General features: G+C 41.3%; 1 protein-coding gene across 1 annotated transcript in view; it reads left to right on the top strand.

The window, feature by feature from the left end:
• Positions 1-284: 284 nt before the first annotated feature.
• The window catches only part of LOC311125885 (fidgetin-like), a gene marked incomplete at both ends in the record, with an annotated part of 32,492 nt that continues 18,890 nt past the window's right edge, over positions 285-13,886 (top strand). Inside the window, 2 exons of the mRNA XM_084199910.1 lie at positions 285-398; positions 1,214-1,244. Coding sequence (XP_084056036.1) covers positions 285-398; positions 1,214-1,244 — 145 coding nt within the window. The remainder of the gene's footprint in view (positions 399-1,213; positions 1,245-13,886) is intronic.

Below are 13,886 nucleotides of genomic sequence, written 5' to 3'. Positions count from 1 at the left end.
AGATCCAATCTCATAGTCTACAATAGGCTACTGTAGCTTTTACTTGAACACAATCACGAGCTTCTGCTTATTTCCCAATACAATGTTGCCTCGATGTCTGTTGGTATAACAAGTTAATAACCTTGCATAATTACCCCTTTACGCGGGACTTTGAATTTCTGGTCTTTGCAGCTAGACGCATGCGCAATGCGAGGCATACTGGTCAGTCTCCGAAGCAGCTGTTTCAGGGTTTGAAATTCCAACATGGCAGTGGCTGTGGTCAGGGTTGCCTGCGCTAACTTGGAATGGTATTAAATCGCACGCAGCATCGCTTAACCCACCGCACACCCATTCATCAGCAAACTCTACCGTGGATCGATGTTACTCTAACCCCAGAGGTCGACCTGTCGCACATACAGGTAAGCCTTTCCAGAACTGGATTCGAGATGTCCGCAATTAAAGTAGCGGATACTAGGCGAGTCTTGCCTCAGCAGGGAACCCAAGCGCTTTATCCGTAAAGACACCACCACCCTCCGAGACGCAAATAATCATACGGGATTTAACCATTCACAGTTAAAAACAAGTTTTAGTGGTTTTGCAATGCATTTATCAACGAGTTTGTTCGTTTTACGATTGTAAAGTAGCGTATTTGCGTTTTGGATTAGTGTCACTTAAAACCGCATGGGTATGTTGTGTTCTTATGTAGGCTATCCAAGGGCTATTGCTCGGTTCGAATGACAGTGCATGTGGGGGGGATACTGGGCGGATATTTGAATTGTTTCAAAGTAGCCAACTTTTATACATGCATACGGTGTATACAACAAGTATCGCTATGCATCATATCGTTCGCATGAGCGGATGCAATGTCACAGTCCTTGTGACACACCATCTACTTTTAAAGCACGAGAGTAGCCTATGCTAGAACTTGTTTATTGTTATTAGGCTAGAGCGATATCACCACATGTTACTTTCTCAATAACATAATAACAGCAATCAATGCGCAAATGATCTGGTGTGAACCAAGTGGGTGCACCATCATATGATCTGCTACCCCCTCTGCAGCGCTATCTAACAGCGTTATGCTGCCAGGGTCCACTTTCTCTGTAATAGTATGCATGTAGGTTAGATGCGTGTTGAGTAGCCCTGACTAGAAGGGCTAAAACAACCTTTGGAATTCCTCCTCGTCCAAATTCCAATTCCAATGCTCTCCCCTCTTGTTCCCCGTTATTCGCAGCGAGAAATGATCAGTAGCAGCAGCGTCTATGGTAGGTTCTTTTTCCAATCTTTCATTTTATTAACTGTTGTTGTTATTTTTAAGTTGTGGTTGTTTTGGCCGTGGTTGTTTTCAAGCATGCGTTTTGTGTCAGTTTCTTTAAAATAATGACATAGGAAATATTACTGATGTATAATGTATATATTTTGCATGCGTGTACATTGTTTTGTGAAAGTTTAGCAATGTAGGCCTACATGATGATTTTTCCATGCTATTAGGCCTATCATCCTCAGGCTTTTATCCAAGTTAAGACGATTAGAAAATCAAAATCATTTTGCATCATTCTCTATCTAGGCCGAATTGTTGCCACTCTCGGAAAACAAATGATTAGTATATTATACCTAATGGAATATTCCTCGCATCAGATGGTCGCGGTGAATGGAAACGGACCCTTGACGTCTGTCTGTGCTGATTTTGGATGCACATAATTATGATGCCGATATGTTTTCGGAATTGCTGCAACCAGAACCCCTTTCACACGCTGAGCTTGGGCTAACACGAATGTCTCCCAAGTTCACTTGTTATGTAGGCTATATTCAGAATAGATTGGTCTGCTTAAATAATAACCAATATACCGGTACACATGTTATACTAATCTTCAAACGTTCAAAGTTCAAAGTATAATCAAATTATTAGGAGAATAGACTGTAATGTTAGCTTTTGTTAGTCTCATGATGTGACAAACAATCTGGAATGTAATCAAAATGTATCAGTAATTTATCAGTAATGTGTTTTAATAAAAATATTTATCTTATACCAGAGGCCTACCCTACAAATATGAATTATAGATAGTAATTGATAATTAACCTAATCAGAAATGGCAAACCGCAGTTATTAAGCAGTTTTTAACTGTGTTAAGCAGCTATTAATAGCACATTAAGAGACGGTCTTTGTCACCATTAGGCCTTTATCAACATTGAACATTGAAATATATAGCCTAGTTAGGCTATTAGACACATATTTAAAATGGATAGAAGACTAGTAAGATGTTTTGCATCAAAACAGAAATATCCTGAATGAGTATGACAGTGATTCCACTTCTTCCTGAATATGTGAACATAGAAGATTTAGGCCTATCCCATTTCTGGACTGGCTTTGTGACATTGATCCATATGCATCATACAAACTATTATGCGAGGTGTGCAATTCAAAAGGGACAATAATAACTTTTTATGAAGTCACAAATAATTATGTTTGTTGTTTAGGGAATGTAGTGTCAAATTCATCACAAGGTAGGCCAGATATAATTTTATGCATCAACTCTAATTTGTATTTCTCTGTATGTTCTTACAGTCAAGTTAAGTTACCTAGAAATAACAAACAGGACTTTCTTCAACATCAACATTTTGTTAATTTGTCACTATATTTTTGCTTGTTGTTTTATACCTTAGTATATCGATTAATGTTAATATTAGCATCTCTCTCTCTCTCTCTCTCTCTCTCTCTCTCTCTCTCTCTCTCTCTCTCTGTATCTCTCTCTGTATCTCTCTGTCTGTCTGTCTCTCTCTCTCTCTCTCTCTCTCTCTCTCTCTCTCTCTCTCTCTCTCTCTCTCTCTCTCTCTCTCTCTCTCTCTCTCTCTCTCTCTCTCTCTCTCTCTCTCAGAAATGCACCACAGTTCATGGTGCAGTTAGTCACATATGTTGGTTGACTATCCTTTTCCGCCCCCTTACTTTACTTATTAATTAATTTCATGGAAAATCCACTGTATATTTGCTGAATGATAGAATAGACAATATTATTGGCATATTTAATTTCATTAGATTAGCCCACATAATGCAGCTTGTTATAGTGTAGGCTAATACAGCCATGAATTTCTCTGGAATAAAGGTGAAGACTGGTTTAGATTGAGATATGCCGTTGCATTGCAATAATGTCCCTTGCTATAATGCTCTTGTTTGATTCATTCTCAAACGTCTTTTGCTTGATTTATACAGTACATCTGTATTCTGTTTTCGATTCTATTACGCACATCATGGAGCCTGTTTGCAAATCAAAGTATCTCAGTTTGGGCCCCTACAAATGAATGATCTCTTGTCGCATAAGTCAAGCCAAAAGCCTGTGTTCACATAAAATACTATTTATTACTTTTTTAAATCAGGCCAACTATCTGTACTGATATTTACTGGATTTCATTTTGTTATTTCCTAAATAAGGAAGTTGACGTTCTATGTTGTTTAGTGTAGTGATGGATAGTTGGTATGCACTGAGCAGTCCCCTAATGGTGTGTTTCCACCCGGTGGTTCTCCTGATAAATTGATAGAGTGAGGGAAGTTGTGGAGGCTACAGGCACGGAGAGTGACTTATACCCCATGTCATTTATACTGGCTGTTGCTGATGTAATGAGAGTTGTGTGTGTGTGTGTGGGACGGGGGGTGGAGTGTGTGTGTGTGTGTGTGTGTGTGTAGGTGTGTTGGATGTATGTATGTGTGTGTGTGTGTGTGTGCATTCACTCTCGCATAGTAGTAGTATTGTAATGTTGTACTAAAGACCTAAGATCTAAAGATCTAAACACTAAAGATCACTATCCACTACACATCCCTACTATATTAGAAAATGAAACTGACAGCACCAATGATTCCCCTCATTATCTACGTAACGTGTCATTTTATGTCTTTGTCAGAAGCGCTGTAATAGTTGCTCAAGGAGATAATGAAGAGGATAATAGATATATTAGAGAGGGTTAAAGAAAACGGTCTTTACAAACAGAGACACTAATATATAACAGTCTCCTCGCGATGTCTTTGTTTATCTAGCTAGTGATTTTCCCTCTGACTCAGAATGAATACAGAGAGCGGTTTGGTGTTAAGGCTAGCTGGACTATTCCCTGTGGGACTAAAGACAGGAATTAGCCAGTTTCTATCCATCTGTAAAGTTTACCATTAAAGCCCTCTCTCTTTACGTTCCAAAATTACTCCCTTGCATATACTGAACCCTGGGGAATTACTGCTGAGGAGGATGTATGTAGATATTTTCCTTGTAATGTTAAAGAAAGAGACATTTGTCAGACGCTCTCACTAGCAAATATCAGTGGACTTCTCTCGTCTGCCGCTCCTGACAAAGGCTTCAAATGAGATCTAGGCAGGGTTGTCATCTTTTAGCAAATATGTTAAGTGTTGTCTTTTGTACTCTCCCCGTTTCAGCTCACTCAAATCCCTCTATCTCTCTCTCTCTCTCTCTCTCTCTCTCTCTCTCTCTCTCTCTCTCTCTCTCTCTCTCTCTCTCTCTCTCTCTCTCTCTCTCTCTCTCTCTCTCTCTCTCTCTCTCTCTCTCTCTCTCTCTCTCTCTCTCTCTCTCTCTCTCTCTCTCTATCCCCAAAGACTAGTCCCTGGACTTGTGGCAGCTGGCTATGTTGTCCTTGTGCGTGTCTCTCTGTGTGTGCTGACAACTCTCTCAGTGATCTAAGTTAGAGCTGCACACAGTGCTGGAAACGGGAGGCAACTGTCTGTTGCTATACTGTCCGTGAGACGAAGATGAACGGCCGCCAATCCGTAAATCGTTGACATCCAGCCTCCCCCTCCTCGCTCTTCTCCTCCTCCTCCTCCTCCTCCTCCTCCTCCTCCTCCTCCTCCTCCTCCTCCTCCTCCTCCTCCTCATCCTCATCCTCCTCCTCCTGGTCCTCCTCCATTTCTTTTGGATCAGTCTGTCAGCTCCGGCTGTCTGATTAGATGTTTTTTTTGTGTTTGGTGTTCCTCTGAATGACAGTGTATGGGCAAAGGCATTCTTTTGGAAAGTATGATAGTCCCAGAGACAAACGCCTAAATCCTTCCTCTAGCCATTTGAACAGTGATCTGTTTGTTCTTCCCCTCCCTCAGACTGTTGTCATGCTGTTATCATTCTGAGTGCTGACAGCCCTGTGTCTTGTGAGGGTTTAGGAGAGAAAGAGGTCTCCTGATATACAATATCTGGTTTAGTACTGTAATACTTGTTACTGTATCTGGGCTAGGAGCAGATATACAATGCCTTCAGAAAGTATTCAAACCCATTTTACTTTTTCTAAATGTTGTTGTGTAACAGCCTGAATTTAAAATGAATTAAATTGAGATTTGTTGTCACTGGCCCACACACAATACCCCATAATGTCAAAGTGGAATTATGTTTTTTGACATTTTTACAAATTAATAAAAAATGAAAAGCTGAAATGTCTTGAGTCAATAAGTATTCAAACCCTTTGTTATGGCAAGCCTAAATTAGTTCAGGAGTAAAAATGTGCTTAACAAGTCACATAATAAGTTGCATGGAGTCACTCTTTTTTAACTACCTCATATCTGTACCCCATATGCAATCATCTGTAAGGTCCCTTAGTCGAGCAGTGAATTTCAAACACAGATTCAACCACAAAGACATGGGAGGTTTTCCAATGCCTCGCAAAGAAGGGCACCTATTGGTAGATGAGTTAAAAAAAAGCAGACATTAAATATCTATTTTAGCATGGTGAAGTTATTAATTCCACTTTGGATGGTGTATCAATACCCCCAGTCACTACAAAGATACAGGCGTCCTTCCTAACTCAGTTACCGGAGAGGAAGGAAACTGCTCAGGAATTTCACCATGAGGCCAATGGTGACTTTAAAATACTTACAGAGTTTAATGGCTGTGATAGGAGAAAACTGAGGATGGATCAACAACATTTTAGTTACTCAACAACACTAACCTAATTGACAGTGTGAAAAGAAGGAAGCCTGTACAGAATACAAATATTCCCAAACATGCATCCTGTTTGCGACAAGACACTAAAGTAATGCTGCAAAATAATTGGCAAAGCAATTCCCTTTTTGTCCTGAATACAAAGTGTTATGTTTGGGGCAAATCCAAGACAACACATTACTGAGTAACACTCTCCATATTTTCAAGCATAGTGGTGCCTGCATCATGTTAAGGGTGTTCTTGTAATCGTCAAGGACTGGGGAGTTTTTCAGGACAAAAAAAAGAAACTGAATGGAGCTAAGCACAGGCAAAATCCTAGAGGAAAACCTGGTTCATTCTGCTTTCCACCAGACACTGAGAGATTAATTCACCTTTCAGCAGGACAATAACCTAAAACACAAGGCCAAATCTACACTGGAGTTGCTTACCAAGAAGATAGTGGATGTTCCTGAGTGGCCTAGTTACAGTTTTGACGTAAATCTACTTGAAAATCTATGGCAAGACCTGAAAACGGTTGTCTAGCAATGACCAACAACCAATTTGACAGAGCTTGAAGAATTTTGAAAAGAATAATGGGAAATGTTGCACAAGCCAAGTGTGGAAAGCTCGTAGAGACTTAACTAGAAAGACTCACAGCTGTAATCGCTGCCAAAAGGTGTTTTTACAAAGTATTGACTCAGGGGTGTGAATACTTATGTAAATCGAATATTTCTCTATTTAGTTTTCAATAAACATATTTTCACTTTGTCATTATGGGTATTGTGTGTAAATGCATGAACAAATTTGATCCATATTGAATTCAGGCTGTTACACAACATAATGTGGAATAAGTCAAGGGGTATGAATACTTTCTGAAGGCACTGTACTTTAGGTATCACCACATACCCAGTGATAAGAGGAGGGATGCCTTCTTTGTATGCATGGATGTTTTCATTATGCTGACGATAGTCAACACTTTGTATTCATTAGCCTATTTAGTATTTTGAGTATACTATTTTGAGTGGGCCCCATTATTGTAAAATCTTTTTATTTAGTTTTTCCCCCATCATTCAAAATGTACGCCTCCATTAAATTAGTAGAGTAGTAAAGGAGTGGTGGGGCCTGGAAGGAGAAGCAGTCTCAGACAACGGTCCACTAACGACCAACTAACGTTTAAAACACTTTACCCATCAAGCAACTATACTCATCTGTGAACACTGAGACAGACAGCACACATCTCGGGAACAACGCACTGTTTCTTCATCCAGAGTTGGTGTGAATACAGGAATTAAAATAATATCTTCCCTGTGCATGGCAAGTGCTCAAAGTGTTTGAAGTTCCCCTGTTTTTTATGTAATGCACCATTTTCATAGGTTTAATCAAATCGAAGCTATGGATTTTTTCTCTCTCTTTTTTTCACTGCCCATTCAGAATTTTAATCAGTTATTTCTCACCCCACGTGGCTTCTCTCCTGCTCAATCTCTCCGTACTACCCATGGCTAAGATTCTCTCATAGATATTAACACATTCTACCGAGATGATGGGAAAAGTTAAATATGCTAAAAGCTTATTAAAGCTACCGTCCCGTTACCGGATATTCGGCTTCGTTAGATCCACAATAGAACACGGCTTATCCTGTACATTGTATTTTCAAATGAGACCTTCTGCGATTCTAATTAAGTTATTGATATGGACATCTGAGTTAAACGGTGCATTGATATGCGGAGCGGCCTCGCGTTCATTTGCCTGATGATGGAACCAGTTATTAAACGATGACTGCTTTTTTCAGGGCTGCTGGGGGGAGAGAAAAAGACAGCAGCAGAGAGAGAGAGAGAGAGAGAGAGAGAGAGAGAGAGAATTGAGTCATCTCTCATCTCTCTTCTGCCTGTGATCTGATCCTATAACCTACTCTCTGCGTCTCGGATGGTGTACGGCTTGATTAGGCAGACGATCATTGGAGAATCGCACGATATCTCTCTCTCTCTCTCTCTCTCTCTCTCTCTCTCTCTCTCTCGTCAGCCGCGGTCAAGTAAGTCCCTGCCTGGCATTTTCCTTCACCCAGCCCCTCTCTCCGCAGAGTGTGTGTGTGTGTGTGTCTGACAGCTTGGCAGGATGCCAGGGGATGGCACAAAGGACCTTGAGTGGCTGGGCTGGCTGGGTTTGTGTGTGTGTGTTTGTGTGTGCGGCACGGCCAGCACGGCAGCCTGTGGCCTCTCTCCGGGAGGGAGGGGAGAGAAACAGACAGCGAGGACGGAGGAGAGGAGTGTTTTGTAAAGTGCCGCGTCCAGCAGAAGCGTGTGCATAATCAGGTTGATCTGCGGGGGACCTGTGGAGAAGGGTGTGTGTCTGTGTGTGGCAATGTGTATGCAAGCATGTTTGTGTCTTTGTGGGTGTGCATGCCTATTTGTGTGTTAGAGTCTATCAGTGTGTGTGTGTGTGTGTCTGTGTAGCAGTAGGGTGTCGGGTGCAGGGTTTGGCTGCATGGAGAATGTAGACTCTGCTAATGATGGTATGCGCTGGGTAATGAGATGCAGCTCTGAGCTCCTCAACCTGGTTTCATACATTATCCATATAGGCAGATACACGTGTGGTATTGACTTTTGAGTGGGTGTGCATCAGTTGTGGGAGTTGTTTTGGGTCAAAGAGGCAGATTTTTAAAAACCCAACCGATTCACTTGCTTCCATTATTTTGAAAAGGTTTTGTTTGACATGTTTTTCTCAAGTAGAAAATATATCCTCTTACACTTTTAACTCACCACTCCCTTGTTTTAGTCTTATTGATAGAAAATGATAGAAAACATGCTAAAATCAGTGTGTGTGTGTGTGTTCTTCTTGTGTGTGTTTCTGTTCTTAGAGTGGGTATGTCAAAACAACCTCATCACATTTAGAAAGAGTGTTGAATTGAGAGACTTGGCCAAATTCCATCCTCCACCCGGTTGACACATTAATCCTGTTCTCCACACTCCTCCAGGCCAATGAGAGGCCTGGGGGGTCTCAATGACATGATTACTAATGTGTGCTTTGGAAAAAGGAGTGCCATTGTATCCTGCAAAGCTCATAAACCACTGTATGATTTGTCCATTGTTATCAAATCACTTTGCTTTCTCCAAGAACTAGGCGTTTCACTGAAGGCTTAATGCTTTTGAAACCGTCAGCGACGGATTCGAGTTCCTCTTTTGTTACTTAGGCCGGGAAACTGCCAAGAGCGCTGAGCTGAATATTGTTGTCAGGATGGAAAAGGGGGGTATTGCCAGCAGAGTCCATTGAGCCGGCTGAATGGACCATTCATATTTAAGAAGAATTACCCAGACTCCATATTGTTGGCGCAACAAGGCTAAACTCTCTCCAACAAGGGCGGGATTGTGGGTATTTTGGCGAGTTGTGAAAGTGTAGAATGGGTCCTTAAAAATGTGAAAAATAACTGCAGTGGGCCGTATGAAAGGAATAAAATATTGTTTGCAATATTATGAAAAGTGGTGTGAGTATTTTTGAAGTGGTAATAGATAGGGCTGGGAATTGCCAGGGACCTCACGATACAATATTATCACGATACTTAGGTGCCGATACAATATGTATTGTGATTCTCACAATTCTATATGTATTGCGTTTTGATACTGTGATTTTATTGCAATTGGATGTTTTAAACATATTGCTCTTCATATGTCTGCTGCAGAGAGAGAAGAGAGAACATGAGTAAACTAGTTATGATCAGTCAGGGAAATAAAAGTGCTGAAAACATGTTGGCTCACTATTTAAAAAGAAGATGGAGAACAAGCTATAAAGGAAAAATACTGGAGTTTTGGTGCAGGTACAGCCAACTAGCGCAAAAATAATATTGCAATATTGTCAAAACGATACGATACGAAATATCATCAAAAAGAATATGTAACTGGATTGATTTTTTCACCCATCACTAACTGATAACTGTACATTTACCTTAGGGTCGGACATATTTGTCATTTTAGAGCTATCTAGAGGTGACAGTTTTATGGTTGTAATTCAAAGCACCACATCAAATTCACAATGTATTGTTAAGAAAGCAAAGGTTCACTTACTGTTTGCTGCTCAAAATGGGTTTTATTGAAGCTAGTGATACAGCAACATTTCAACTGATCCATTTTTGTCTATCTCCTGTGCCAATGTCAGTCATCCCTCTCTTTTCATGAATTTTACAATGTAACTCAGTTATTTGCTACAGAACACCTTTCCCCAGCATTTTCCACTAATAATTGTAATAGCCGAATATCCCTAACAGACATAACCTTTAGAAGGTACTACATTTACATTTACATCATTTACCCAGCTAACACATTTTGGTTCCAAGAACGTTGTAGGAAAACCAAAGGAGAACCTTTAGGGAATGTTACGGGAATGTTCTGTGCTAGCTGGATACAGTACCACACCCTTGAATTTGTTCTGTAAGCATTAAAATCCCTGCTCCCTTGGAAGGCAGTCCAGTCCTGTATTCAGTCCAGTATTAGCTTGCTAGGCTATAGGCCTTAGCATAATGTCATCTAGTCTAGGGCCTTTATGTCATCCTGGCCATGCATTCACCCGGGTATTAATCACCACTGTGGATCTGCGTCTTAGAGGCTTATCAAATTTATTGTTTGGCTGCCCGGGACTGTAATGGGTGTTTAATTACTCAATAAAAGTGCTTTTATGGATTCCAGTCCTCCCGTGTGTCGAGCAAATGGTATTGATCTGGCTCTCCGCTGCAACATGATCGCCTGTGAAGGAGAATTAGAGCTGCCCGCCTGCCTGCCAATGGGCCTGCTCGTTCATTAGTAGCACATTACATACTGGGTTGGTTAAGACATCAGATTGGTAAGATCAGGGTCAACAGACAAGACACACAGTTAGCTACTGTACCATAACTGTGTAGATTTCCAGATATTACACATTTACCGTAAGGTAGTCTGATTTCAATAGAATCATTATCAATATGGTTATGTGCTGTTCTGTTAGCACAATTAAGACACTCTCCTTTGAATTGCTATAAGCTGTTTCGGCGACTGCATATATATGGGCATTGTTAATCTAGCTGAGATAGCGTTAAGCTCTGAGATATCTACCTGCTAAACGGCATGTTTCTGTAATCTGTATGCCCATTGTGGTGTCCCAGGCACAATGCTCATAATGCCGTATTTCTCCAGCCCTCCCCCTAACGATTACAGGGGTGTGAAATGATCCTAACATGAGGGAAAATGTATGTATATTAGGATTTTATAATAGTTGAGTGTTATCTGTAAGTAGGTCTTTCATTGTGTGTGCGTGCATGCGTACATGCATGAAGTGACAGTACCATGTATCTGCTTTTGCAATCTCTTGATTATTAGGCCACACCTGAATAACGCGATAACGACTACATCTATTCCTTACTACTGTAATTTGGGGTTCACTGGTGGTGTCATTTGAGAGTAAGCTTATAGTTCACCTAAGGCAAATCAATCTTAGTCTCTCTCATGTCTTCGAGTGTTGCAAATGAATGTTTCCCCACTTAACAGTGAGACAGAGGAGTCAGTGTGGAGATGTTAGTGAAAAAAGAGATGACTGTGTAGCTTGGGGGAGACGGACTTCAACGGACCATAATAGCAGCATTGTCCAATATGGACTACAGTGCCTTTGTAGATAAAGGGATTGTCATGGCGATTCACTTGAACACAGACATGAGTGAAATGTGCTCAGACTGTGGATAATATGAAATGATTCTCACCACTCGCAACTGTAGTTGAAGGCCTGTGTATTGTGCTGGTGGTCAGGGAGAGATATTTTACTGTTGTATTTTATAGAGATCAGATGTAGAGCTTAGTGTCCGTGTGTGGCCACATCAATCATCAACCACACTCCATCAGTTGTAGATAACCTAAGATGATTATTACTTCAGTCCTGGGATTGTTGTTTTCCACAACATATCTTTCAGACTGTCAAATATCCCTAGCTTGCATTAAACATCACATAGATTACTATATGGTTAGCAGTCAAATAATTATTTTGATTAAAAGAAAAATAACGTTAATTTGACATGGAATGGGTTATCTACATACTTGTGTGCATTTGAATTCGTATATGTCTGATTAAAGTACATGAGCAATCTATAAACATGAAGATATGCATATTCCCTCCCCTTTTACCCTCATGTACCCTCCCAGTACCATCTCTGTGGTCAGAGTGAGTGTTGCCGAAGACTATTAATTCAGTGCTGAACCAGTGAACTAAGTAATCTGAATGTGCAAGAGGGACAGGCCTATTGGTTTACAAATCAATTGGCTGCATGTTCATGCCATTAGGTTGACATGTTACGGACGCAGTAAGAAGTGGTCGTAGAGGCAGGCTGTGGTTTGTTCCCCTGCTCCCCTGGACCTAGTCCAGCTTCTAGACTCGTTTATCTCTTTTTCCATTCTTTCTCTCTATCTTTTCTTCGCTCCACCACTGTTTGGCTATTCTCAGTGGATGACTGCTTCAGGGGATATTGCTTACAGGAAAGTGTTTGTGTGTGTGTGTGTGGAGAGCGGAGATATTTTGGCCAATGAACCCTTGTTTAGCTCCATCCTCCAGTTCTGCTTTCTTGGAGTGAGTAAGTGCTCCCCAGGGAGAGGGGGCCGTAGTTTACCCAGGCTTAACACACACACACACACACACACACACACACACACACACACACACACACAGGCTGGCTCAGTGATGTGTGGTGCTGTGGGTTAGAAAACAAACGTAATCTTAACAGATTCCCATGTTGGACACTGCCTCATAGCCTCATTTTACTTGGCTGAAGTCAATTTCGGAATATGTTTGAATAGGTAATTTAATACAATGTTCAAAATGGCCCGCCCCTATAATAAGGCCCACTGCAAAATGTTAGCAATCCTATATGTCATTCACTACAGGTACCTGTGTGAGCGAGGCTAGCTGGGCTAGGATGTTGTAATTGGGTGTGAGCTAGGTTAGCTGGGCTAGCATGTTGTTATTGGGTGTGAGCTAGGCTAGCTGGGCTAGCATGTTGTAATTCACTACAGTTACCTGTGTGAGCTAGGCTAGCTAGGCTAGCATGTTGTATTTCACTACAGGTACCTGTGTGAGCTAGGCTAGCTGGGCTAGGATGTTGTAATTGGGTGTGAGCTAGGTTAGCTGGGCTAGCATGTTGTAATTGGGTGTGAGCTAGGCTAGCTGGGCTAGCATGTTGTAATTCACTACAGTTACCTGTGTGAGCTAGGCTAGCTAGGCTAGCATGTTGTATTTCACTACAGGTACATGTATGAGCTAGGCTAGCTGGGCTAGCATGTTGCTCCATCCTCCAGCTCACACAGGTACCTGTAGTGAATTACAACATGCTAGCCCAGCGAGGCTTGCTCACCCGGTACTCTACCTTGCACCTTAGAGACTGCTGCCCTATGTACAGTGGGGAGAACAAGTATTTGATACACTGCCGATTTTGCAGGTTTTCCTACTTACAAAGCATGTAGAGGTCTGTCATTTTTATGATAGGTACACTTCAACTGTGAGAGATGGAATCTAAAACAAAAATCCAGAAAATCACATTGTATGATTTTTAAGTAATTAATTTGCATGTTATTGCATGACATAAGTATTTGATCACCTACCAACCAGTAAGAATTCCGGCTCTCACAGACCTGTTCGTTTTTCTTTAAGAAGCCCTCCTGTTCTCCACTCATTACCTGTATTAACTGCACCTGTTTGAACTCGCTACCTGTATAAAAGACACCTGTCCACACACTCAATCAAACAGACTCCAACCTCTCCACAATGGCCAAGACCAGAGAGCTGTGTAAGGACATCAGGGATAAAATTGTAGACCTGCACAAGGCTGGGATGGGCTACAGGACAATAGGCAAGCAGCTTGGTGAGAAGGCAACAACTGTTGGCGCAATTATTAGAAAATGGAAGAAGTTCAAGATGACGGTCAATCACCCTCGGTCTGGGGCTCCATGCAAGATCTCACCTCGTGGGGCATCAATGATCATGAGGAAAGTGAGGGATCAGCCCAGAACT

The sequence above is a fragment of the Coregonus lavaretus genome, assembly GCF_964263955.1.
Source record: "Coregonus lavaretus genome assembly, contig: HAP1_SCAFFOLD_944, whole genome shotgun sequence".
Classification (NCBI taxonomy): domain Eukaryota; kingdom Metazoa; phylum Chordata; class Actinopteri; order Salmoniformes; family Salmonidae; genus Coregonus; species Coregonus lavaretus.
The sequence above is the reverse complement of the archived record's forward strand: the minus strand, read 5'-3'. Positions and strand labels throughout refer to the sequence as shown.